Source organism: Xenopus tropicalis, chromosome 7, assembly GCF_000004195.4.
Source record: "Xenopus tropicalis strain Nigerian chromosome 7, UCB_Xtro_10.0, whole genome shotgun sequence".
In the NCBI taxonomy this organism is placed as follows: domain Eukaryota; kingdom Metazoa; phylum Chordata; class Amphibia; order Anura; family Pipidae; genus Xenopus; species Xenopus tropicalis.
Window position 1 is genome coordinate 113,636,509 of NC_030683.2, and position 27,642 is coordinate 113,664,150.

The 27,642-nt window shown below is 39.6% G+C and overlaps 1 protein-coding gene across 1 annotated transcript; it reads right to left on the reverse strand.

Moving 5' to 3' along the window:
• Positions 1–1,470: 1,470 nt before the first annotated feature.
• Positions 1,471–24,542, reverse strand: kcna7 (potassium channel, voltage gated shaker related subfamily A, member 7). The gene is made up of 2 exons (XM_002939240.5): positions 23,257–24,542; positions 1,471–2,915 (listed from the first exon to the last, which is right to left on the reverse strand). The coding sequence occupies exons 1-2, from the start codon at positions 23,854–23,856 to the stop codon at positions 2,046–2,048; spliced, it is 1,470 nt and encodes a 489-aa protein (XP_002939286.2). The 5' UTR covers positions 23,857–24,542; the 3' UTR covers positions 1,471–2,045.
• Positions 24,543–27,642: the final 3,100 nt, after the last annotated feature.

The following is a 27,642-nucleotide window of genomic DNA, read 5'->3' on the forward strand; positions in this document are numbered from 1 at the left end:
ATTGAGAGCCAGGAGATTCTGATTTCTGCTTCACCAACGTTTTTAAGAATATTAAGACAAGTATTTTTGAAAATGCAAGGGACCTGTAAAATGCTTGTTCCTATATTTCAGACAAAGCTCCCTGCTTATTATTAGGGTTCCAGCAAATTCAGCAGATACTTAAGGAAATTCATGGATTACTAAAAATAATCATTTAATTTTCTTACACAATTTGATTGCTTGTACTCATTATATAAGTCAGGGATCCCCAACCTTTCTTACCCGTGAGCCACAGTCAAATGTAAAAAGACTTGGAGAGCAACACAAGCACTATAAAAGTTCATGGAGGAGCCAAATAAGGGCTGTGATTGGCTATTAGGGGCCTCTATGCACCCTATCAGCTTACAGGGGCTTTATTTGGTAGGAAATCTTGTTTTTATTCAACCAAAACTTGCCCCCAAGTCAGGAATTCAAAAATAACTCCCTGGTTTGGGGGCACTGAGAGCAACATCCAAGGGGTTGGGGAGCGACATGTTACCCCTGAGCCACTGGTTGGGGATCACTGATATAAGATATCCAAACCACTGTAGAAGTCAGGGGCACATCTATTAAATGCAAGTTGCAGATTGGTTGCTTTAAAATGAGATCCAATCCTGGCAGCCCTTCTAGCGAATTGTCTAAATGTATTTCAGAATTTTCGCATGATCCGGGAACCTTATAAAAAACAGTCGAATAACCAAAAGGACAAAAAGTCAATGAGGGGCAACATACACCCATAGTCAACACAAGCCACATAAACAGGGCTGCTATTAAGTTGAAGACAGCCCATTTTTTAATTAAAAAAATATATATATTGTCATTAAAAAATACTAATGGATTCCTATTTTGTTTTTACTCTTATTATGAAGATAGGAAGGAAGACACTTAAGATTGTTAAGCTGATTAAACTAAAAGCCAAGGAGGTGGAATCAAGGGTAAAATGCAAGTGCTTTCAATTCCACTGTTCTACACTGCTTAGTATGACAAATAATAAAACCTATACATACTCTATTTAATAATAGAAAGAATGCCTTATTCAATGAAAGTCCTATTTATTGAGCTCACGTGGTGGGTGTATGTTGCCCCTTTATGACCAGGAGAATAGTCATGGCTAGCATTTGCTCCTTCACATGTAGAAGTCTATTAACATTTACAGCTCCAGTTTGTATCAGTATTGTTAAAATATTTAATGTATTTATTTCTCAATCTTACACCTTATCTGAGAGCACAGATTTTTAGTCCTGAAGTTCATAGAAAACTCATCTTGGCGCGATGGGGAACCTTGCTGTGAAACCTTAATACTAGACAGGATTTGTCTTCGTTTTTTATTTTTAATGTTCGGATTGAAAACTAATATGGTTTTAAAAGGGCACCTTATTGCTCATTCTGCATTCCGGCCCTGAATTACCTTTGCAGACATATTTATGCATTCAGTCATTTGCTGTCATTTGAGTCTTCTCTCCTCTGGCTGTTTCCCTCAGGCTTTTTCAGCACATGTAATTCAATAGCACATATCTGTAGTTTCATAGTTCCATGTCAGTTTGATGGCCAGCTGTTCCCTTTGGGATCTTCATGGAGCATCCTTTGCCAGTTGGTACAAAGCCTCCTACTGACCAATAAAAAAGTGCAAGATCTACTGGGCATCTATGGCTCAGGCAATAACACATTATGTATTGTACTCACTTGAGCGCAGTCCATCACCATGTATCCTTCTGCAAGTATTTAAGCTTTCTTGACATCTGACCAACACAGCTCTTTGGTGCTTATATAACTGTTTGTAAAACTACAAATTATCTTTGGCTACGAGAAAACTTTTATAAATAAATCAACATCAACAATTGTTAAAGTTCCAGTATGAAAATGTGCACATTCTCTGGATGAGATTATCTCACCAAACAGTGTTCTTTGTTGGAAATTTCAAGAGAAAAAGGAAAACGTTCTGTGGCTGACTCTTCGTTGTAAATGTTACAATTTAAGACAAGGGGTGAAGAGTTGGCATTAAGTGAAGACATGCTTGAGTTCCGAAATCACACTTCTGTTATTAAATGTGAGGACTGGCCAGAAACCAGCTGTCTGTCATCAGCAGGACCTAGTCCATCCAGGAAATTTGCCTTGGAATTGGTGTATGTATTTCTAAGTTTGCTTATCGTAGGGCTCTTGTCCTTTCCTTTTATCTTTGGAGTATGAGGAGGGCCATTTGGGCATGATCCAACATGGTTGTACTGGCCAATATCTGAGCATTCAGTCTCACGGTGGTAGAAGTAACTAAAGTTGGATACAATGACTGGCACTGGCAAGGAGATGGTCAGCACACCGGCAATGGCACAAAGAGACCCAACCAGTTTCCCACCGACTGTTTCAGGTGACATATCTCCATAACCTACTGTTGTCATGGTGACCACAGCCCACCAAAATGCTTCAGGGATGCTTGTAAACTTTGTATCCTCATGATCAGCCTCAGCAAAGTAGACTGCACTGGAGAACAATATGACTCCAATGAAAAGGAAAAATATGAGCAGCCCCAGTTCCCTCATACTGGCTTTCAATGTCTGTCCCAAGATCTGTAAGCCCTTAGAGTGACGTGAGAGTTTAAAGATACGGAAGACTCTGACCAAACGGATGACCCTGAGGATGGCCAAAGACATAGCAGGTTGCCCTACTCCCTTGTGGCGAGCAAGTTCAGTACCCAGAGCAACAAAATATGGTATGATGGCCACAAAATCAATCATGTTCATTATGTCCTTGAAGAAAGCTGCCTTGCTAGGGCACGCAATAAACCTCACTGAAAGCTCAAAAGAAAACCAACAGATGCAAATGGTCTCCACGATAAAAAAAGGGTCCTCGAAGGGGCTTTTCTCCTTAAAATGGTGTGTGCTGTTAGCTCGATGAGGCGCTACCTGCAAGAAAAAAAAAACCCAAGTTATTTATAATAGAAGGCCAATTATCACCCATTTTGAAAAAAATATGAACTGAAATTACCAGGCTCCTTCTTAAAGTGATACTGACACCAAAAAAATACTTTTCAAATTATGAATCTACATAAAAAGTTACCTATAGGTCATGTTGATCTTTTTTCACTGTTAGGGTTGGTTTTGTAAGTAATTGTTGCTTGAAGTTCCTAAACCTGACTGTTTTGCCAACCTGACTGTCCCTTCTCAGCCTGTCAGTTATAGCTTCTAATGCTAACGGCCTCCTGCTGCACAAATATGGCCGCCTCCTCATAGAGGGACATGGGGGATCAGATAGGGAATGGAAAAGCATCAGGAAATACTTTTTTGGCATAATTATAAAGCTCATGGTAAGACAATGTTACAATAGATGTATAAAAGGTTTCATTTCTGGTGTCAGTAACTCTTTAAGAAAAGGGGAACATTTTAAAAAATGAGGCCTGTATAGTTGAAATACATCTACTTTATATATATATTCATATACTATGTACAGCATAAGAATTAAAAAAAAACCTGTATTTGTTAGTCTGTATTAGTGAGTTATGCACATAATACATTTATAAAAACTACACAAAACATTGTTAAACAATTAATAATAGTATAATATAATCATAATAACGCCTGACTCCAGATACAACTTGCACTTATGTGTTTATTTTGGATTCGTATTAGTGATCCCCATACATGGACACAGGTATTTGACTTTGTTCTTTTTCTATTGGAGTCAAGTTGGGATTCCGTCTTAGCCAAGCAGTGTGTATTTAGGGATGTCAGGAGTTCATAGGAGTTCAACAACAGCTAAATATCCATAGGGTAGACATGGCTTGGAATTTGTCATCAGTTACTATTATATACAAAGTAATAATATATCATTTTAGCAATGGTATGTTCTCCCTATTACCTTCTATCCTTTTGTTATTTCTTTATATCTTTCAATGTAATTATGTTATTACTCTTCCCTCTCTCAATTTTCTCCCCTCTCACTACCCTTTGGTTGCTTTCTAGTTTGCTTCTGGTTTGTAGTTACAATCACTGGGGGGTTCCAAAATGTTATGCACCCCCAGCTGGTGCTTGTGTTAGGAGAAACTGCAATGGCTGGGGTGTATGCGACTATGGGGCACATTTACTAATCCATGAATCCGAATCACGAATGGGAAAAAATCGTATTGGAAACGAAAATTTCGGAAGATCGCAAATATCACGAAAATGCTTATGAAAAAATCGTATTAGTCACGATAATATCGTATTGGCGATCCGAAAATCACAAAATTTTCGTAGCGAACAATTGTAAATAGCGGTAATACCTTTCCGATTTTTTCGTACAAACGTCCGAAAAAGTCGTGCGCCATACGAAAAAGTCGTGCGGACGCTCCGAAAAAATCGGCAAAAATACGCTCGGAGCATTCGCATGAACACTCGAGCGTTCGTGCTTTTGTAAATGTGCCCCTAAGTGTTCCTCTTCCTTCTTCGATCTTTGCGTATCCACAGTGGAGTTAAAAGCTGAACTTTAACAAGTTGAGTTTTGCTCATCTATACATGTGTGGGCCCCGGGATCTCGTCAAAAGGAGAAGGAAGATCACTCACCTGAATTTACTCCCGGCCGGTGCCGTTTTCTCCTAACAGGAGCACCGGCCAGTTGGTTCAGGTAAGCGAATACAATCACTGGGGGTGCCTAACATTTGGCTTCCCCTCAGCCTTTCCTTCTCCTTTAATAAGACCTTTTGTTTTATCTTATATACACTATATGATAATAAAACACAAGGGGGGTGGGGAATCAAGAGCTCTCTTGTTAGTTTCTTCTAGATCAGAGTCTTATTTGTTTAATGCAATGCTATGGATAGGAAATTGTGTCTTGAGTTGTTATTGTTACAGGGAGTGTAGGGAATAGATGTAACATCTAGAAATTCAAATTTGGATGACACTAAAGGAATGACAAAAGGGTTATAGCACAGTACCTAGAACATCCATTGAACATTTGAGAATCACCACGTTTTGCTACACCGAGGGATTCTGTCTGTGAGGCTGTGTGTAGACAACCTCTAATGAAGTTCCAAAGAAAGACATGAAATGTGATTGTACATGTCATAGTGACGGGAGTGTGTTTCTGACTGGTATTTGCTCCATATCTAAAGGAGGTTTGAGAATAACATTTTTTGTTTCTGGTTTTTGCTTACATTGTGGAAGGACTGGAGCAGAAAGCCCTGCTAAAAGTGAGTACCCAGCAAACAGTATGACCATCAGTGGGGTAATCCCATGTGAGTTTGTACTTTATACGCCTATGTATATGCAACCCTAATATTATACTTTAGGCTCAAGACCTGTTACAGGTTAAAGCATGGTAGAGACTAATATAATGGTGGAGGTTCTTCTCTGTCAGCCATATATTTAGCAGCCGGTTGGTAGAAATGTAAACCTAGCAAACCTTTATTTAGGAAAACTAGGGACTCAGTTTATTAGGAATGCACCTGAATACTGTATGTGAATGAGAACATAAGGTTTCTGCCTTATCACAGCGCAGTCCTTTCAATGATACAAGCCCAGAAATGATGGTGTCCTTGTAGCTGCGCTAGATGGGGAGTAGGCATATAATCTTATCACGGTAGAGCCGATGTTTGGTGTTGCTCTAACCCCAGAAGTTCTGGTGTCCATTGCAACTCTGTTGCTCTCATTGCACTCAGTCCGGTTTTTGGTAGGGAACCACCTGGCACTAATGTGTAAGTTCTGAACTTTCTGTGATCCATATGTTGGTATTGTGATTACAATGATAGGTGTCAGGACCTGCCTGTACCAGAACTCAGGACTCTATGTTAGGCAGGTTCAGCATTACCGCACTGAGCCACTGGAGACCTTGGGCATCCAGCCCTGTACATTCTGTTAACCCCTCTTCTTTGCTTCTGTGTTTATATTCTCCTTCTCCTCCCTTAATTAGCCCAGGTGGTTCCAATCGGTCAATTAACGGGCTTTATAAGCCTGTCACAAGCAACCCCTGGTTGCTTGATCATTGAGCCTTTTATGTTCCAGTGACCTTACCTGCTTGTTCCAGTCCCTGTTCCTGCCTGACTCCTGCCCGCATACCTGCCTGACTCCGTTACCTTTCCCTGTTCTACGACTCCTGTTCCCGACCTCTGTTGATCTCCCGGTTTTGACCTCGGCCTGATTATTGGACTCTCCCTGCCTTCAGCCTGCCTTTGACCACTGCCCGTTATTCCGGACCCTCCTTGTTTGCTGCCAGTCCTGACCCTCTGCCTGTTTTACGGATTTGTTTCGTCTTCTGCCTGCCTCTGACCACTGGCCTGTTGTAAGGACTTCCATATTGTTATTACTCTATTTTCATTAATAAATCATGTTTCAGCAACATAACTTGTTTCCTGGCTATCCACAAGTGAAGTACCCCCTGTACCCATATTACACGGCATATAAGCTCCTACCTGCCAGCCACCCACCTGTGGCTGCGCCTGACAGATAGGTATTCTACCACATGGTGATTTATTCATGCAGTATAGTTATTCTATTTAGCAAGGTAATTTCCCTATTATCTTTTTACTGGTATTCTATCAATTATTTTACTGTGCCAATGAGACTGGAAAATATGGCACAGTATTTTTGCCAATTTGTAGCAATTCAGCCACTCTAATAGTTGATGGCTTCATTCAACCTTATCTCACCAGTTGTCGCTGCAGCCGCTGGTGGGGTGGGGGGGGGGGTAATAGTCAGCTTTTTCACCCTCTGCTAAATTTCAGTGACCTTTTATTATAAAATGTGAAATAGTGATACAGGCAGAGTCTGAGTATTTTTTTATAGATATTTGAACTTATTAAATAAAAGGTGGAGGCCCAGATTACATACATTCTTTGCTTTGGTTTGATATGCTAAACCTGGCAGGTTTTACTCTGGGGTTTTGGCTGTAGTTCCATGAAATTTATCATAAAGGGTTTACAATAAAGGTAAGCAAAAATTAACTTTGTTACATGTTTTACAAGATAATCTAAAGTTACAAAAATTCTGTCTTCACAGAGTGATACTTTGGACGAGCCAATGCTCTGGAGCCCAATAAAATCCTGAGATTAAGTGACACCAAGATGCTGGTACACTAGAGAGTGGTGCTAATCCAGACAAGAATAGAACTGCTTTCCAAATAACTCATAAAGAGAGAGGAATAGCTTTCACTTGAGTTTATGCTGTGAAAATGAAATGCCACCCAGTTTTGGTTCAGCCAAAAAAGCTGATTATATTGGTTCAGGGGTTTGTGTGCCACGTAAACAAGCAGTCTGGCAACGGTTAAAGAGTAAATGGTATAGTGTTTGCGCTATGATACTTCTGTGCTGTATATTCTAAAGCAGGTGGTACTAAATGGCTCCATCCCAGGGGTTTAAAGTCTTATTAATTAAATCAAAAGCCTATTTGCTTTGACTGTGCTGTTCTCATAGACGGAATATTCTTTAGCTGTAGTGGTCTCAGGAAGGAATGATATTTCTGCTGTCTATTATGGCTAAAAGTCTTCTCCGATTAATACAGTAATAATAAGATAAAGTAAATAACATTCTTGATCATATAGCAGTGACAAAGGGTGCCTGGAGTAGTATGTAAAATTCTCCTAGACATGCCAATGCCTGCAGCTGACTGCATTCAGCTTAAGAAAATGGGCTTTCTTCCATCCCAGAATGGTTGCTAAGAGTCAAATGTATCTCCTGGAAATGCATCCAACCCAGAATCCACAGTAAAGCTTAATGCTAATTTCCTTGTTTCTGAAACAATGGGGTTTGCATGAGAGGTAAATATAAAAATGGCTGTAGTTGCCCTGAGTTCTAACTAGGTAAAGAAAGATATTGGTTATTTTTCTGAAGCCAAATAATTTTCCATGGCTGCTTTGCAGGAACCTTCATCCAAAGAAACCAGGCCTTGGAGACACAATATACAGGAGCACTTTGGCCATTGGATTGAAATTATCCTGCAGTTCTTATTGGTTACATGTTTGTTCTAGCCCTAAAAATTAATTACAGAAGCTTAAAAAAGTGTAGGTCTAGGTCTCACTGAATTGAACATGACTCTCTCCAGGTGGCCATACATGTTCAGATTTTAGTCTTCTTCCGATGAACGTTCGGATATTGTTTAAATGCAATGATCTAAAACTAACATGCAGACTGAAATTGTAGGATAAAGTCCTAAAAATAACAAATTGGAGGATGTTCTGAACATGAAATAGTTGGCACACACCAATTGTACGAGAGTCATTTCCACTGTAGGTCCCCCAAGGATATTGTCCAATACACAAAATATGCGCAGATTTTATCGTTATAACTGAAATTTTCTCACCCGGCTGATCAACTAAATGACCAATCGCCATAGTACAAAAATTGGATGATACTTGTGAGCCCCCACACGGGCCAAAAATCATACTAAACTAGGTACGTTTATGGCCAGCTCAACTCTCAAGCTGTATATTCTACTTACCCATGATTTTACACTGTTTATCTTCATTTCTGGCAAGTAGCCTTCATTGTAAAGTTTAGCTTGTGACTTCCCTTTCCTGTGGTTAAACTTTTTCTTTGTGTATATGTGACAGTGTGATTTGCAGGTGTTATCATGCCACACTAGGATGATGCTCAGGGCATGCCCACTGACAGATATAGAGTAATTGATGGATAAAAATAACTTGCCTTAGAGCTTAACATAGCTGCTCTCTGCAGTCATTTGTTTTAGTGACTGCTGAGCTTTAAATTGGGTGGGTAAGCTATAGCCTATTGGGTATTTCATAAAGATGAAAATTCAGGAGCAAAACTTTGTCTCCTACCCAGAATTCCATCTGCTTTACATTCAAACGAGAAAAGGGCCACTTACTCTAAATGGGGGCATCTATCAACATTAGGGGGGAGATTTACTAATTCACGAATGGACCGAAAGCGTCCGAATGCGTTTTTTCGCAATGATCGTTATTTTTTATGACTTTTTCGTCACAGTAGCGATTTTTTTATGTCCCGCGATTTTTTCGTCGCCGCTGCGACTTTTTCGCATATTTTCCGCAAATTTTTCGGCTGCGTTGCGAAAAAATCTGATTGGTTTTTCTGCCGTTTACTATCGCTCAATACGAAAAAATCGCGACAGCAACGGAAAAGTTGTGCAAAATACCATAAAGTCACGACAGCGACGAAAAAGTCGCGTCAAATATGATAAAGTCGCGACGGTGACGAAAAAGTCGCGACAAATACGAAAAATCACAACGTCGACTAAAAAAAAATCGCAAAATTTTTGTTTCCAATACGATTTGTTCCCTTTCGGAATTCGGATTCGTGGATTAGTAAATCTGCCCCTATTCATGGTTTTAGAGTTTCTTAACACCAGGGCTCAACTCATTTGTAAAAAAGTCATTTCTAAAAAAAAAACTGAATTGGTAAAGCACAACCAAAAAAAAGACACTGAAAAAACATGAAAATTGCACAAAAAAGGCGACATTTATGTATCATTGTACAAATGACAGCATAAAAAAAAAAAAAAAAAAACCACGAAGACCACAAAGCAAAGACAGATCTTCCAGTTGTAAAAGGAACATCTGCCATTGACTTCAACATGATCTCTGCAGCTTTTACATGGCGTATTTTGCTTTCGGATGTGCTGCAGTTTGTTTCATAATAAATAGTGAAAAATCATATATTGGCTACAAAAGACCTGAAATGTGAAAATTATAAAAACTGAGTGTTAATAAATGCACCCTTAAATCTTGTTTGTATGGATCCATTTTCCCAGCTTGCATATGCTGACAAGCACCAATAAGATAATAAATGGTCTGCATTTGTGAAAATGATAAGCAAGGGTGCTGGCTTTAAACTCCGAACTTTAGCCTATACAGTATTCCTAGAAAAAGGACATTTTTGGAGTCAAACTTGGTTTGCTTCCCACAATTCATTTTAGCTTGCATACAAATGAGAAGAGAGTCCCCTCCCTGTAGATTCTGTTTGTGTCTCTTATTTCAGGTTGGTAGGATAATAATCCTAATTAAGATGTATCATTGTCAAGTCTAATGATATAGTTAGAAACTTGTATATTTACATGACACTGTTCCTTTTAATCAATAACCTCAAAAAATGTAATGCTGACAATTATGATTTATGAATTAATGAAAAGTTCTTATTCTTTATATTACTAATAGTGTAAAGCAAGGAACTTCCAGGACAACTGTACCAAACTGTGGAGCTGCCGCCACCCCAGGAGGGCCTAAAGCAGTGGCAGTTGAGCCTAGGCTGAATGTTAGTTTGGAAGAATGCCTATTTGCTTAGATACCTGTACATACAAGAAAGCCCAGTTGGTGTGGGTAATATTTGGGATAAAACCATCAGTGTTTTAGATGTTCTTGGTGTGCTAGGTGTTCTTGAAACTATGGCTGAACCACTCATACATCAATGTTTCTCTTTATCTGTAACCTTGTTATTAGCTTTGAGGGACCCAAATCAAAGTTTCAACCTCCAAGCAAGACTTGAATTTAAGTCATAGGACCTTGATCATCTCCCCAAATACAGACAGGTCCAATATTCCCAAATGCCTTTTCTGTGGAGTTTTCTACCTCTCACTCATCTGCACGATGCCTTCTAACTGTATTACCTTCATGTGAATGAAGTTACAGAAACCACTAAGGGGGTAAGGAAGAAAAAAGAAGAATCAATTACTGGGACAGTATACTGATCGATAATAGATTATAATAAATAATTCACATCAATGCCTTGTTCCAGTAGTCCAGCTAAAATGACTAACCTCGCGGTAACATTTTGACGATAACCTGACTTACATACGTACAGTAACGTAGTGGCCTTCACAGGACCTTCAAATTTTCTTGACTATGGTAGAATCAAGCAAGCACACTAATTTGGTCACTGTTGGGCACTGTATTGTTACACTGCAGTATAAGTTATTAGTATATTTTGGCCCCAAACTGTGGGGCCTACAGCAGTGGGTGGGGTGATACAGCACTGAGGCCAATAAGCCTTATTTGCTGTCTTATATATCTGAGAAACTACAGCACACTGTAATACACTGTAATATTGTTTTGGGATCAAGCCTATGAGTAAGTGCGCAAGCGCATGAAACGCGTTAGGCGTTCATTCTTTTAATGAATCAATAAAGATCCGTTTTTAAAGTGAGACCCCAGAGTCCGGAGCGCTTGGTGTTCTTTGCGTTTGAATTCGGAAGCAAACATTGGACCTAAATGAATGACTACAACCAAAATAGTTTGAAAATGTCCCGGTGGGTTTAAAAAAAAATAAAAAATCTGTATTCACAGAGCATAGTATCCAAGGCTATTGTGATACTAATAGCTACAGTTAGTATTAATGTTGGTATATATAGTTTATGTATGTGAGTGTACAGATTGGTAGGTGTGGGTTGTGGGTGCTGGGTTTACTTGGAAGGGTTGAACTTGATGGACTCTGGTCTTTTTTCAACCCTATGTAACTATGTAACTTATATAGAGAGCAAAGTGTTTAAACTCCAGCAGACCATCACTATACATGATGACTACCAAATATCTCCAGCTAATTAAATCCCAGTTATTTTTGTAATACAGCCTCCATCAAGCACCCACATCCCTTTGAATAGCTAAGCCTCTATGCAAAGTGCCCTTATTACACTCACAAAGGGTAACCGCTCTGAACTGACTGTGCTATGACTGTGCTGTGATATCTGATGAGTGATTTAAAAGGATGGCTGATTGAGAATGGTTGGAATTTCTGCTCAGCCACCTTCTGACATCCAGACAATGTTGGGTTTCAGATTTTATAGGTGGCACATTGTATGTGACGTTAAGGTCATGGTTTGCAGTCATCTGGCTGGGTCTTCATTTACTGCTTTGGGCGACGGCCTCCGAGTCCCTACTTTTATTGTTGTGCATGGGGTTCCAGAGCTAGAGATTAGGGTGCTAAAACAGTTTATTAGGAATATCAGTCTGGAGCCTCCCCATGTGTTGGTCAGGTACCATTAGTCACATTAGTAAAAAGTGCATTCCAAATATATCTTAGCTTTGCTTTCATCTCAGCAGAAAAGAAGCAAGTGCTTTCCCAGCAAGCAATATTTGGCCTTTCCTTCAATAAATACCATAATTAAAGATGAAATGTCACCATATTCACTAAAAGACCACTAAAAGAAAAGGATATTCATTTGACCTGACATACTAGTTAATGTATATGCCCATTGGTTTAGCTTTTCTGTTCGCTTTGTGGTACACAACTCTTGTATGCAGCATCCACAAACCCCTAAATGTTGAGTCTTGCAGTTGACTTGCGCAACCCATTGCTTTCATTGATGTTTTAAGCTACTATAGGTGCACAAAGGAAGATGGAATGATGTCCACTTTGACCTATTTTCCAAACTATTTAGCCACTGGGCTTAGAAATGCCTTGGAGAGCCATATCTGGCCTTAAGGCCTCCAGTTCGCTTTAGATACTTATTAATAAATTACCCAGTAATCCCTTGTAGAGAAGATGCAGGTAAAGTGCAGGTTAAGTTTACATGATGTTTAAGGAACTGTTTACACCCTTATTCAACATGAGTAAAATGAATGGGGCTTGTGCTGAACATACTTTTTGCCTATAGTTTTAATCAGGAAAAATCTATGGTTTCTGTTATTTCTAAGCTAAACAGGGCAAACAGGGGAATGAAAGCTACTCCATGTTTAGTCCTTGTGAGCTGGATAATTAGATCCCAGTACACAACTTCCTTCCCCCTGTGTTTACAGATATGCAGGCCTCTAATCCATGCAGGGGGATTATTTTTGCTCTGCTAATCTGATTACCTATGTGGAAGGGATATATTACAGAACCAGAGACTATAAATTGTGTTCAAGTGCCCTTTGTTTTTCTTTAATTAATCTAATTATCTACCTCACAAGGATTAAACATGGAATCGCTCCAGTTTTTCTATGGAATTGCAGTGTGAAGGTACCTCTATTGCACACACTGGTGCATTTGTCTCTGTACATTAGATCTCAAAGCAGTGAGGCCCAACCTGATAGGCAACTGGAGGAAGATTTGGAGTGAATTTGTCTTCTGGTCATTTCTAAAACTATAGGAGTATAACATTCACATTTATAACTTTTCCCTCAAAAGCCACACAAAAAGAAACCATAGGTAGTAAAATAATCATGATTTTCAGACAAATGCAGAGTAACTAAGAATTATGGGGCTGATAATTGGTTAGTGCTAAAATGCAGTCCATAGCAATCAATCAACAGTTTTGATTGATCAACCACAAATATGAAAAAGAAGAAAAGGATTCTATGCATTACTCAACCGGTAAAAAAATAAAGCACCTTTGTCAGTAAATCAACCCCCTTTGCTTAAATGTAGATCAAATATATTTATGAAACTACTGAAAACAATCGGGCATGATACAGTTGATAATGACACCAATGCTGCAGCCCCATTTATGCCTCCATTAAAATGAAATTTAGTGCTACAAAATGAAGCCATATTTGTGAGCACAGATGTGCCAACTATATGGTATTGCTACGATGACATGGGATTGGCAGTCCCTGGTACATCACAGCATGCCCCCTGGCTGAGTATTTTATGACCATGTCTTGGCTATGATCTCAAGTGAGGGAAGCCCTAACATCGCAATATCCCCTCCTAACGATACATTTTGAAACAGACATTAAAAGGACTTCATTTATTTGATGTTACTGGTGGATTAATGCCTGATTCCCTTTGTAAAGTTAGGATTAAGGGCATGAATCTAAGCAATACAAGTCTAAAGGTGGCTGATTTTAGCTGCCAATTATGGGTCCTTTAGAACGATTCAGCAGCTTCACCGACATCTGGCCTGAAATTGGGCAGATGTTGATCAGCAGGTTTGATTTTTCCATCAGCTTGTTGATGCGGTCTCTGAACCAACAGCACCTATGCCTGCAGTTTTAATTATTAGCCCGATATCGCCTACCTGTAGGGGGCATATCAGGAGAAGATCTGCTCCGCTCGCCAAACAAGCAGATCTTACAGTGTATGGCCACCTTAAAGCATGGGTACAACTAATGAATGTGTGTTACACAAGACAAAATGGCACAGGTAAAAAGTCAAAATGAAGCAGTTGTTATTCTGGTTTTTATATATTTAATTATTTTATTATTTGTAAACTATTTTCTGGATATCACTGAGCTACCTGAAGAATAGTCACATCATTCCTTCTCTTCTTAAGCCCAGGCTACAGGCTATGACAGACTTTAGGGTGTGCAGTAGATGCAGATCTCTCTATTATGGGCACCACAAAGTACCCACAGTGTTAAATTACACATTATTATTATGTACTAACATTTATTTATAAAGCGCCAACATATTCCGCAGCGCTGTACAATAAGTGGGTTTCATACATTGGACATACAGAGTAACATATAAAGCAATCAATAACCAATACAAGAGGTGAAGAGAGCCCTGCCCAAAAGAGCTTACAATCTACAAATGAACAAAAACTGTATTTGATGCAGATATGGGACCTGTTATCCAGAATACTTGGGACCTGGAATTTTCTGGATAAGGGGTCTTTCTGTAATTTACTAAAAAAATCATGTAACATTTAGCTTTCTGGATAATGGATTTCCAGCACTGTAACAATTTTATCTTGTGTGTACATGTGGGAAAAGTATTTCTTTTTCATGTATTTTTTTTTTCTCGCGTGCTTCCAACAATTTTACCTTAGGGTTCAAATAGCTTTCGAAATTGTATTCCTGGGAAAATATTTTGGTGAAAAAAGAAAAACGTGGGATTTTTAAAAATGCTTTAATAAATAACCACAAGTAATAGATTTGGAAAAAGAAATGACACTTTTCACAAATGTGAAACATATTTTGTGGAAAAGACACTTTTTCTACTCGAGCTTGAACAGAGCTAATAAATCTGCCACTTAGACGCAAAAATTAAAACTAAAAGGGATGTAGATGTGGCTTTGCACAAATGGCCCACTTAGAGAACCAGTAACACAAGAAAATGAGCGATAAGCTGCATTTTCCAATATTCTGCATCTTATCTAAATGCATCTATGGGATCTGGTTTGGAACCTGGGGTCTTCCAGATAAGGGGTCTTTCTGTAATTTGTGGAACCTGTTCTATGTGGAACCAGTTTTTAAAACCCGGATCCAGGGCGGGTAGGATTGCCAGCACAGATGGAAACCCTAGTGGTGGGCAACCCACATTTTTACTTGCTTTGACCTTCTACCTGACCCAACCTGCAGCCCAATCCGCAACCCAATGACCACCATTACACAGGAAGTGCTGCAAACCAGAAATTACATCGTCAGAGCAGGGTAGAAAAAGAACATTTTAAAAAATGCTTAATGGGGTAAAATATAAATAATATAAGTAATATAAGAAATAGGTATAAGACCAACCCATAGCCCATATCTATACCAATTCCAGAGGGCGCATTCACTTACCCTAACACAGTGAGCAAAGTGCTCTTTCGGTGCAATTGCTGTTGTGTTTTGTTTCCCCCCACATTTCACTGTTCTGCACTGTGCAAGAAGGCATTAAATTGGATGTATCTGACAAAGTCTGTGCCTGATTCACCAATTTTTGTCTGCCATCAGTTCTTGTGTTTGCACACATTAGTTCTAGTTTGGCGTGCTATTGCTGCTTGTGTTGATTCTTTAGGCACAAGTGCACTGCATCTATTGACGCAGGGTGCTGAGGGATCCCGGGAGCTACGGCCTGGTCAGGACGTAATGGTAGCTCCAGGTTTGCACAGCGTTGTGCAGCATCACTCAATTCGGAATGGAAGGCAGGAAGGACTGCTCGCTCCTGAGTACTACTGTATAGAAGTTTGCAGAGTGCATTTGGACGCAAACACTGTGTTTGTAGAAAACAGTTTAACATGTAAATGAAAGAAATACCTGTCAATTAAATCCTTCTAATATCCTTCTTTAATACATACAATAATAGTAATAATCATTTTGTCAGTACATTTATATCCAAAATGTAGTTCTTTTTTTTACCATACAATAGTAAAATGCTTGTTTGCATGGCACTGCATTGCCCCAGACAGTTGGGTTAAGCCGAGCTGATAACTTGGCACTTTCTCAAACACATAAATACATCATGGAACTCAACAACTACAGTAAGAAACCATCAAATTTATTTTAAAGATGCCACGAGGGGTAGGGCTATTAGGATTTCTATTTTAAGCACGTACGGATATGTTCTGAAATTACCACTGTAATGGATACCGGAGGAAAATGTGCGAAATGGGGAGGAGGGTCAGAAATAATGTGCTTTCCTTTAGGCCCAGATGAACGACGCGTGTATGACCTTATAATTATGTACATTCCATTTTACATTGTGTAGCACTTGCTGCTGGAAATACAACATGGGACATTCCTTTAGGAGGTCTGTGTCGAATGGTGCTTTTTTGCTCTATGTCCTGACAGCAGTCTCCATTCATTTTTTAGTGCAATGATTGCAACCCTATTGGGGAGCATCTGTTGCTTTGTGGGGCCTCGTATAAGCCAACATGAAAAAAATAATTATATAAATTGTGATGGTCAACCTGTCTCCCTCCAACTGTGTACTACAGCCCCCAAGCCCAGACAATATACACCCCTTTTCAACATGAGTGCTATGAACTGGGCATGTTCTGAACATACTTTTTGCCTATTGTTTCAATTATAGAATAGTTATGGTTTCTCTTATTTCTTGTACAGGTATGGGATCCCTTATCCAGAAACCCATTATCCAGAAAGCTCTGAATTACGGAAAGCCTGTCTCCTATAGACTCCATTTTAATCAAATAATTCAGAATTTTAAAACTGATTTCCTTTTTCTCTGTAGTAATAAAACTGTACCATGTAATTGATCCCAACTAAGATATAAATAATCCTTATTGGGTGCAAAACAATCCTATTGAGTTTAATTAATGGTTTATTAATTTTTTAGTAGACTTAAGGTATGGAGATCTAAATTACAGAAAGACCCCTTATCTGGAATACCCTTGGTCCCGAACATTCTGGATACCGGGTCCTACACCTGTACTAAACATGACTATAAGGCCAGTTTTGCTTTAGCACATCCTGATTCCGAAGAACTGAAGGAGCTGATAAAACAAATTACTAGGCCACCGAGAGGCCCCTGATAATTAGCTGCTCAAAGGCTGCTGCTTAGAGAAGGGAGGGGTTTGTTTATTTAAAGGTAGACAGGGAGCTCTGAACACATTGGCCTGTTATTATAAAGAAAGGGGGTAGTAAGGGCAATGAAATAAGCCTACATTTCAAATTAGTGCTTTACAATGGCAAAAAATAGGAAAACGTGGATTTTTTTAAGTTAAAACAAAGGGCAGAATTAAGCTAGGGCTGTATATAGGTCTGCTGCCACCCTAAGCACCCACCCCAGTATGCGGAAGTAATATCACAAGCACACCTGCGCTTGATGTCACTTTTTTGAGTTTTGGGTTAACGTTTCACTCCTCAGCCTCTTATGAAATACAGCACCCAGCATCCTAAACCAGTTGGACCATTCTATAGACAACCACTGTCCAGCATCCAGTTTATCCCTGATGTCTGGAGACTTTCTGAGGAAGCATTAGCTGCAGTATTTTGGCAACAGCATTAATACCAGAAGATACCAACTAGCAGGCTGAACATTTATTATAACTACCCCTCTTTGAAAGAGCAGGCTACTAAATATTCATTCAAGTTAATGTAATGCATGTTCATGTATATATATATATATATATATCCTTAGATTCCGTCTAGATGCTGAGGTCTGTTGCACTCTTTAGGATGCCCAGGGAAGATCTCTCATAGGATCAATGGATATCATTACACAAATACAGTGAAGCAACTTAGCAAACACAGAGGGCAAGGCCAACAGATGAGAGAAACATTGCTCTGTGTTGTACGGACCTAGTGACAGACTGAGAGAACAGAGGAACTAATCTCTGCACCGGGCGGGCCCCTTGCTAAGAAAATGTTTCTCTGCTTGCAGCAATGCTTGTTCCATGAGACATACTGTACGGCTATTTAATCCATGATCAAGGCAACCCCCATCCAGTTCTTTTTTTTTTTTATCTTGAAATCTAATTAACTGCTCTTTGCTTTATAGAGGTTTTCATTTTGTCATTAATAATGAAATTTGTCCATTGTTCAGTTGTTCACAGGACCAAGCAGGCAGCTACACACATTTTCCTAGCTTCAACTAAACAATATGGCTTGAAATGGTCATTTATGTTGATGGACAAATCAAACGATCATTTCAAGATAAGCTTGGTTGTACAATAATGAAAAGATCTTTTAAAAATCTACACGTGTATGGCCAGCTTTAGAAAGATCAGAAATGCAATAACCCTAATCTCAATGCCTTTCAAGGCAGGGGCTCGTGACCTATTAGCCAGGGCCCAAAAATCCCCATGTTGTTATGGGTGAGCCACAATAATACCCTTAAATCTATACCAATATTTCATTCTTTGAGTATATATTTAAGTTGTAGACAACTGCTATTAAAATGACTCATATAGACTTAATATTGCAGGCACTTGACAGAGTTTGTTCAGCCCTTTACATCAGTTACTATCCATTTTCTGTCTAATTTCCATTCTACAGGCACAAAGACTAGAGTCATGGTAGGGAACTATAAGTTCCAAGCAGGGTGTTGCCACTTTGCAGACTGATTTGGCTAAATTATAGAACTGGGCAAGCAAATTGGCAAATTAGGTTTAATTCTGATAAATACAAGGTTATGTACTTTGGTAGAAATAACATAAAGGCGAGTTATATACTAAATGGTAGTGTGTTGGGGGATCCTTAGTTGGAAAGGATCTGGGGGTTGTTGTGGATAACAAGCTGTGAAACTCAAGGCAGTGTCACTCTATATTAAATAAAGTAAATAAAGTGCTGTCTTGTATAAAAAGGGCATTGACTCAAGGGATGAGAACATAACTTTGCCTCTTTTTAGGTCTCTGGTAAGGCCTCACCTTGAGTATGCAGTGCAGTTTGAGAAGGATACTGTATTAATGAGATAAAGGGAGTGGAGAGATGTGCAACTAAAGTGGTAAATGGGATAGAAGAATTAAAATTTGAGGGCAAACAGGAGGGAACACAGTTCTCTGACCACTAAAATGGAGCTTTGGAAATTCAAATAAGTGCAGGGCAGGGATCAAAATTTAAAAAATATAGAAGATTTTGCCCCTTTTTTGCACTTTGCATCCTACCTTGCACTTAGTATATAAGCCCTACTGTTAGCGTTTTTACAATGTGGAAAAAGGTGTGTATCGCTGTTGCACTGATGACATGGAGACTAAGCAGTAAATAAGTGCAGCTGGATCTGATGTAAGGCTGATGCCACACATGGCGTTTTTACGCTGCATTTTTTCTCAGCCTCAAAACGCCGCACAAGCCACACAGCCCCTGACAATGGCGTTTTTCAGCCTAGTACTGGTGACGTAGCAAATCCCGTTTCCATGGTGCTAATAGTGCGAAATAGTAAGAAACGCCGCGTATTTCCGCTAGGTCTGGCAGCTGCCTTTGTGTATACATAGGAATAGCTTGCTGTGCAAATACTGGCGTATTTCGGCCAACGCTTGAAAAATCCGTGCTAAGGCGTTTTCTAGCGTATTTCCGCATTGTGTGGTTTGCTTCGAGTCTTTTCAAGTTATTTCTATGGATGATGATATCGGGCGTTTTCCAGCCGCTGAGAAAATTAGAAAATACGCAGCGTAAAAACGCCTTGTGTGGCATCAGCCTTATGTCAATGACCTCCACTTGTTAGAGATGCCCCAAGTTCGGTTGAAAAAATTGAGTTATAAAAGGAAGCAGTTGCCCTTTGTTGATATATAGGTTTTAATAAAAAAAAACAAAATATAAATTGGTAAGGTTTTGTAGCATTTACTGTATGTCTATGCTAACATAAATGCCCCATTATACCTCCAGGTCTGCCCGATTCAGCAGTGATAACCATAATGCTCCCTCCCGAGCATGAATGGTTAAAGTGATCCCTGTGTAACTGTAACCTTATACACGCTGCTTTATATTTCCCATACCCTCTGCACGCTTTCTATATGACATAATACAGATCTCTCTCAACAGTAGCATGTACAATAGATAATATCTGAGAGACTGTCATTAAGATGAACGAATTGATTTGAATATATTTAAGGGGAGAAGTAAAACATAGCTGTTGGCGAATGGAAGATTTACAAGTAGAAATAAATCCTGCATATATATGCTGCAGGCTGTGCCATTAGGTTACACCCTTATTATAACTCCCATATTAACAAAGGCGAGACCAGTTGAATCAGGTCAGCTTATGGGAATGTTTGAATGTTATGGTGCTCATAAGAGCTCATTTGACTCATTTGAAGGACGACATCAACCCACGATGGAACTCACAAAGGCCAATGTGAAAACATTAAGAATTGCGCTAAGCAATTTGCCATGTGTCACAAGTTGATGTAAAGACCACATTTCATAAATAGACATTTTCATTGGGTCCCATGGATTGACTTCCTTATCCAAGGGACCATATGTAGGCCTCACTTTGAGTTCACTGTACTGAATGTGCTCCATAGAAGCATGCACCATTCTTCTTAAGGGGCCCAGATAGGAGAATGAGGCTCCAGCCTGAAATCCAAATATGGTAAGCTGTTTGCTGTGTTGGATACTCTTGTAAATCTACCAGGCACATTATTATTATCCTTTGATTATATAGTGATGGTGTGTTCCACAGAACTTTATGAAAATTGTTCATTATTCACAGTCCCTGCCCCAGTGGAGCTTACAATCTAAGGTCCCTATCACATTCACACACACTATGGTCAATATCACCAGTAGTCAGTTAATGTGTATGCATTTGGTGTGTGCGAGGAAATGCAGATATGGATGGACCACACACATTTCTTTACAAGGCCAAATCACCTTAGGTAAAGACATGAGGGGTTATTAACCAACACACCTGCAACTGCGAGAGCTCTAAAATGGATGCAATGGAGAGTCCATATTGACTCGATTTAGTAAGGTACTTCCATCCAAACATGGTCCTGCACTTCTATTTGAGAGCAAATTGTGTCCATCTTGTATAATCTCATAAATGGTGCACGAGTGCGCCTACTGGCACTGGAGATCCATGGAGCTACTACCACCCAGGACATGCTGTTGTCTCCATAGTTCCCACAGTGGGTTGTGTCAATGGGTGCACCACACTTGCACCAAGCAAATCAGATACATATGTCAATGGAATTCACGCTCCAGAAGTGACTCAACTTTTACTCTGGAAATGCTAAATGCAACTTGGACCCAATTTGGGTGCAATTGCAGCAGATGCAAGTCTACCATTGCCCACAATGATGCTGGAATTGTGGTTAAAAAAAACACCGCATTGTAGGTATAAATCATAGTAAATTGCATCTGAAATTGTTCAAAATGACCCCTATGATGTGGGCAATCCTCCCTCTAGAAGAAGAAGGATGTGCAAGTTATACAGTATATACCACTTAGGGTTGGCAACTTGTTTTTCTATAATACCTGCCTTGGGGTCTGGGCCTGCCATGACTTTTTTTGGGGGTGGGGCTATGATGTAAGGGGGTGGGAAGTGGGCACACCGGTCAGGGCTAGGGTGAATGTGACTGTTAAATGGGCGGAGTGGGCAGGGAAATGGGCTGATAGAGGTTGGCCTGTGATTTTAAAAGGTGTTTAGCGGCGAAGGGGGTGAGGAAAGTGGGGGATTTATAGTGTATTTTACTGGCAAGTAAATTGCCGTTAAATTTGTAATAGCGGTGCCAGCCCTAAATGGTTGATTTATTGGCTATACTGGCCATATAGCAACCCTAATGCCACTATAATATAAGAAAATAAAAAATATCCTATTATACTTTATGGGTCATTTCCATAACATGATGTAAACTTGGGTATTATACAGGCAGCCATGTTTTATATAATTCAGTTATCAGTTTAACCCAAAATGCCCAGCATTTTGGGAAAAGCCCAAAGTAAAACTGTCATTTTGGATTAAATAGAGAGTTGAACTAGCACTCTGCTGAGCCAAGTGGGCCCTCTGGTTGTTATAATATTATTATTATCTGGCCTTTCATACACAGCTACACTATTTTAAACATTACAGCTCTACTTTAGTAAGTTTGGGCCCTACTTTTGCTGCACTGCTCTGGGGCCCGTATTTTCTATTTCTGTCCAGGAAAGACTGGAACATCTTGTGATTCTGTCTTAATAACCAACTGGGTATTGATACTGTGCCCTGACCTTGCCCCACGCTGAGACTATTTTAATCTCTCTTACTGCATCATGCAATCTCTCTGTAGAGAAAAGTAGAAAAGCTGTGTAGAAAAATATACATTAATCAAAAATACAAAATTGGCCTTTTATTTAGCACACATAGATGAATATGATGGGTAAGAGTGAGTGAGGGTGTTACTGAGCTGTGGTATTTGACATTAAGCTGTGATATTTGTAATTATAAATCTAATTGTTGTAGCACAGCTGATACATTCTTATTGTTTTACTATCCTTATTTATATAGTGCTTTGGTTTGCTCATCATTTGCATTATTCCTTGCCCCAGTGGAGCTGATAATCTAAGGGCCCTATCACAGTTACTATTGTCAGTTTTTATAAGGATCCAAACAACCTACATATTCCATATTCAGTATGCTCTTCATGTTGACATTTTTCAGTGTAAAAATGAATGACGTCACAGGGTATGGCATGCAAAATACTTCAAAGACTATCCCATCTATTTGCCTTCATAGCAGGTTCAGCTGGCAGCTTTTTAAATCCATAGCAAATATATTTTTATGGGACAGATAATGAACTAGGGCAGTCCCACTATAAAAATAGCAAGTGCTAAGTGGAAAACAGGAGGCACTTTTGTAATACTAATGATAGTCAGCTGCTGCAAAATGACCCCAGAAGAGGTGTCAATTGTCATTCTCCATTGTGATGTCTCCATTGGCCATTGTTATTGAGAATTCTCAGTTCGGGACCACTATTAACAGTTGACTTTGCCTAATTTCCTACTAGGTGAGACGGGAGAAAGTAGTATCATTTAAACCTAAGTGGGGGGATGAGGACGGGGGCGTGTAGAAAGTGAATTTGGGTGAACTTTGAGATGAATGGTTGTTGGATGCCCTGGACATTGCTGTTACTATAAAATGGTAATTGTACAACAATGCATATATTGTGTGTGGGGGGAGATTACGGTAGATTAAACCCAATTTTTAAAGAAAAAAATGGTATCTTAGCTGGTTGGGCATGCAGCTAGTTCTCTCCAAAACCTGGAGGGCCATAGCTTAACTATAGGATAACAATATAAAATATAACTTACCGGTAAAGACAGATCCCTGTCATCTCTGAATTCCGGTAGTGTTTCTAAGCAGAAGATGACAATGGAGATAAGGATGACCATAACAGAGATAATGGCAATGATTCTCGCTGCAGATGAGCTATCTGGATGTTCAAATAGAAGCCAGACCTGTTTCATGAACTCACATTCTGGAAGCAGTCTCTCCTCCTCTTTCATAAATCCCTCATCTTCCCGGAATTTCCTGATTACATTGTCTCCAAGCTGATAAAACAATAACTCCTCCATAAAGACATCTAAAGGGACGTTGGTCGGCCGGCGAAGTCGACCCCCTGACTGATAAAAATAAAGTATTGAGTCAAAGCATGGTCGGTTTCGGTCAAAGAAGTACTCATTCCTCAAGGGATCAAAGAAGTGTATTCTTCTCCTTGGGTCTCCTAGCAGAGTATCAGGAAACCGATGGAGGGTCCTGATTTGGGTCTCAAACCGCAGCCCAGACACATTGATCACCACACGCTCACAGCAATCTTTTTGCCGGCAGATTTCATACTTCTTCTCGTCTGGAATCAGGGCAAGGCTTGAGTTCCCAGTCACTTCCTCCCCGTTCTCCATGACCGAGGGCATATTGGTATTCTTAGCGTTGTCCTGTTTGATTTAAACCATCCATAGCTCCAATGCTATGATTTGATTAATTTTGTGGGTGCTTTTCGGTACTACTTCTCTTATTTCCCAGCTTCAGCCTTCACATTCTTTTTTCCAGTACCTTATTTTGCTTTTCGTATTCGCCTTCCGGAACTTACTTTTTGAACCTGTCAATCCCTTTCATGAGCTTGGCTTCCACTTACATGGGAGTAATTGTACATTTATGTATCATGTCTGCTTGGTTCTCTCTTCAGCCAACTTTACATTAACTTTTCCTGGCCTTTCCTTTGAATCCAATCTATTTCCAGTACAACTTGCTTTCATGCAATGAACATACAGTGCCTTCCCTCATTTCCTTTTTTAAATCACAACCTTTACTGCCTGCCTTCTCATAGTGGCTGCTGTATTCAGTGGCTTAACATTAGGCTTGCACTCTTTCCATCCCCTTCTTTCCAGACCCTCATACCAATGCCAGTCCTGCGCTGTGTGCTGTAAACAGATCCACAGAGATGAAGGTATCAGGTTCTCTGGACTGCATAAGCTCACAGTATTTCCATGCAAAATAAAAATACACATCTGTGGCTCCTCCCTCCCACACTCCTTCTTAATGTTCGGGACCCTATTGAACAGTGCAGGTCACTCCTGCCCCAAGTCCAACACTGTGCAGCCTCTAAAAATAATACCCTGCTAACTGAACTCTTTAGGGGAGTGTGCTGTGCTGCGGATTCCAGACAGACTTTGTCGGTATTGCCTGACTTCTCACATGGGAAAAAGCAGGATGCTAATTCCCAAGCCAAGTTGTGAAATCCATTAAAAAGATTTGGAAAGGGGGCAGATGTCATAAAAAAACACAGCCCTGATTTTCAAGCGGTTTAACCTAACACCTAGTAAACTAAACCCATTCCGTGCCGAGGGGAATGGGAAAAATGTAAGCAACAATGGCCAGACAGCATTATACATTTTCAAAATACAGGTATGAGACCTGTTATCCAGAATGCTTGGGACCTGGGTTTTTTTTCTGGATCCAGAAAAAAACCCAGGTCCCAAGCATTCTGGATAACAGGTCTCATACCTGTATTTTGAAAATGTATAATGCTGTCTGGCCATTGTTGCTTTTCCAGATAACTTTGGTCTCTATCATTTAAGTCTACTAAAAAACAATTTAAACTTAATTTAAATACACCCAAAAAATTGATAGATTGTTTTGCCTCCAATAAGGATTAATTATATCTCACTTGGGATCAAGTACAAGGTACTTTTTTATTATTAGAAAGAATCATTTTTAAAAATGTGAATTATTTGTTTAAAATAGAGCCTATGGGAAATGACCTTTGCATAATTTGGAGCTTTCTGGATAATGGTTTTACAGATAACGGATCTCATACCTGTATGTCATTATATTGTAATATAGACTGATTCCTCATCTGGTTCTATCTGTATGGCAGCTTGGAGATGCAGGGTAAGGTGGATCTGTACAAGGGGTGGCAGCAGAAACAAGGGCTACTGACACTTTCATATATTTTATAGGAATAGTGCTTTTTTGATCTTGCTTACCCCCTTTTTTAATTTCCCTGAGTCCTCCCCACAGCCTTTTTGGAACATATGGGTACAGTATATTGTTGGTCCGCAAAATTCCGCATTTCGTCATTGCCAAATTTTTTCACAAAACTGCTGACAAAAAATTCACAAAGGTAGAAAAAGTTGTGGTTGCATCAAAAAAGTAAAAAAAACACAGATACATAATGCAACTGTAAGTTGCCTTGTTTTTTTCCTTTTTCCATAGTTTCTTAGGTTTTTCCTTTTTAAAGGATACAATGTTTCCTAAAAAGGTATAAGCTTTTCCTAAATAAAATTAACTATTGTATATAATGAAGATTCAATGGCAGGTGTAAATAAAGTGATGCTCTGACTAAGTACAATTCCTTCAGACTTATGATGATGGGCAGTGACTGCCATAAGAAATTATAAGCAGGTCAAGCTCTGGCTAGCTGCACTGGCACATAGGAGTTATAAATGATACCAAAAATGTGTTTAAAAATTGTGGCACTGTACAATGTACAGTATATAGCTGATTATTTGCTGAGAGCATTGAGAGTGGTGCATATCTTTCCTGTCCTGAGGTTCTAACCCTGGTAAATAGTAAACAAGTTATTGTTCCCGTCTTGTGGTTCTAACATTTGTAAATGGTTATCGGTTATTGTCCAGGTCTTGTGGTTCTAACATTAGTAAATGGTAACCGGTTATTGTCCCGGACTTGTGGTTCTAGCCTTAGTAAATGATAAACCAATTATTGTTCCTGTCTTTAGATATGGATGTCCAGGCACTTGTAGCAGTTCATAAAAAGACAGCAATGTTCTATGTGTGTTATGGACTGTAATGAAGAGGAGCCTGTAAACTGCCAGCAGTAACCTCTTGGGTGTAGCAGGAGAGCCCTGCCAACCCCGGGATTCACCAACGCCGTTTTGGGGCCCCGGACTTTCTGCGGCTGAGTTGACAAGGATCCTACACACGGCCAAGGTTATACTGAAAAATGTGGTGCCAAAAGGATCAGGTGAAGACAAGGTCAAAGCCAGCCAAATGGTCAGTAGCAGGCAGTGGAGATTCGTAAGTCAGGGACAGGTAAGTGTCAAAAAAAGCAGCAGGAATCAGAACAACAGAGGCTTTAGCAAAGTCAGAATACTCTAAATCAGCTTGGGCAGTGAAACAAGCCAAGAAGCGCTATTTAAATTGGAATTTTGAGCCAAAAATGATGCCAGCGCGCTCGCCAGAGGACAATGCGCACACTGTATGTGCTCCATACAGTGTGATAGTTACAAATTACTGAATAGATTACTTAGGGAAATATCCAGCAACCTATAAGGCTACTGCCACACAAGGCTGTTTCTATAAATGCAATAGAAAAAACAGCCAATCCATGCCCATCTACTCCTTCCTGTATCTTCAATGATATACACTGCATCAACCTTTGTGCAAACACACAGAGCAGATTTTGGTGCAAAAATGCATACTATCATGTTTCTACACCGAAATCCACCCAGTGTGTCTGCACACAAGCCAACATAGTTCCCGTCTGTGCAGACACAGAAAGAAGCAGATTGGCTGTTTCTTCACCTGCATTTATACACAGGCAGAGAAACAGCCTCATGTGGCAATAGCCTAAGGCTGGCCATACACAGACAGACTAAACCATCAGAATGAATACTTAACAGACAAATTATATCATATTAAGTGGCCTAATAAAGAATCTTACCAAACTGGAATAAATATATATCAGTAAATATTGTCCTTTTACATCTTTTCCCTTGAACCACCATATAGTAATGGTCTGTATGTGTGCTCCCTCAGAGATCATCTGACAGGAAATAATGCAGATTGAACTGTAACAGGAAGAAGTGTAAAAGACAGAACTATGTCCGTTGATTGGCTTATGTGGTCTAAGATGTTTGTGTGCCTTGGTTTGTTTGTGTGCACTGTGAATTGTATGATCCCTTATTAACTAAAATGGCAATTTTCTATTTAGGATAAACCAATGGCACATACTACTTAAAGGGGAAGGAAAGGCTAAGTCACTTGGGGGTGCTAAAATGTTAAGCACCCCTGTAATATATTGCGCTGTCACCTTAAGCCTGGGACAGCAGCTGGTCACATGTTCTCTTCTTCCTGTCCCTGTACTGTGTGTGTAGAAGTCTAAGAGCCACCATTTTGCAGTGTGCTATTATATGTTGCTGTGTTAACCTTTAGTAAAAGTTATTCTCTACAAGACCAGTT

What these genes read in the sequence shown, in the direction of transcription:
- kcna7 (XM_002939240.5), bottom strand. Translation starts at nt 23,856, where the DNA reads ATGCCCTCGGTCATGGAGAACGGGGAGGAAGTGACTGGGAACTCAAGC. An exon ending in ACAGGGATCTGTCTTTACCG is followed by an intron (nt 2,916 to 23,256) that starts GTAAGTTATATT and finishes TTTTTCTTGCAG; the next exon opens with GTAGCGCCTCATCGAGCTAA.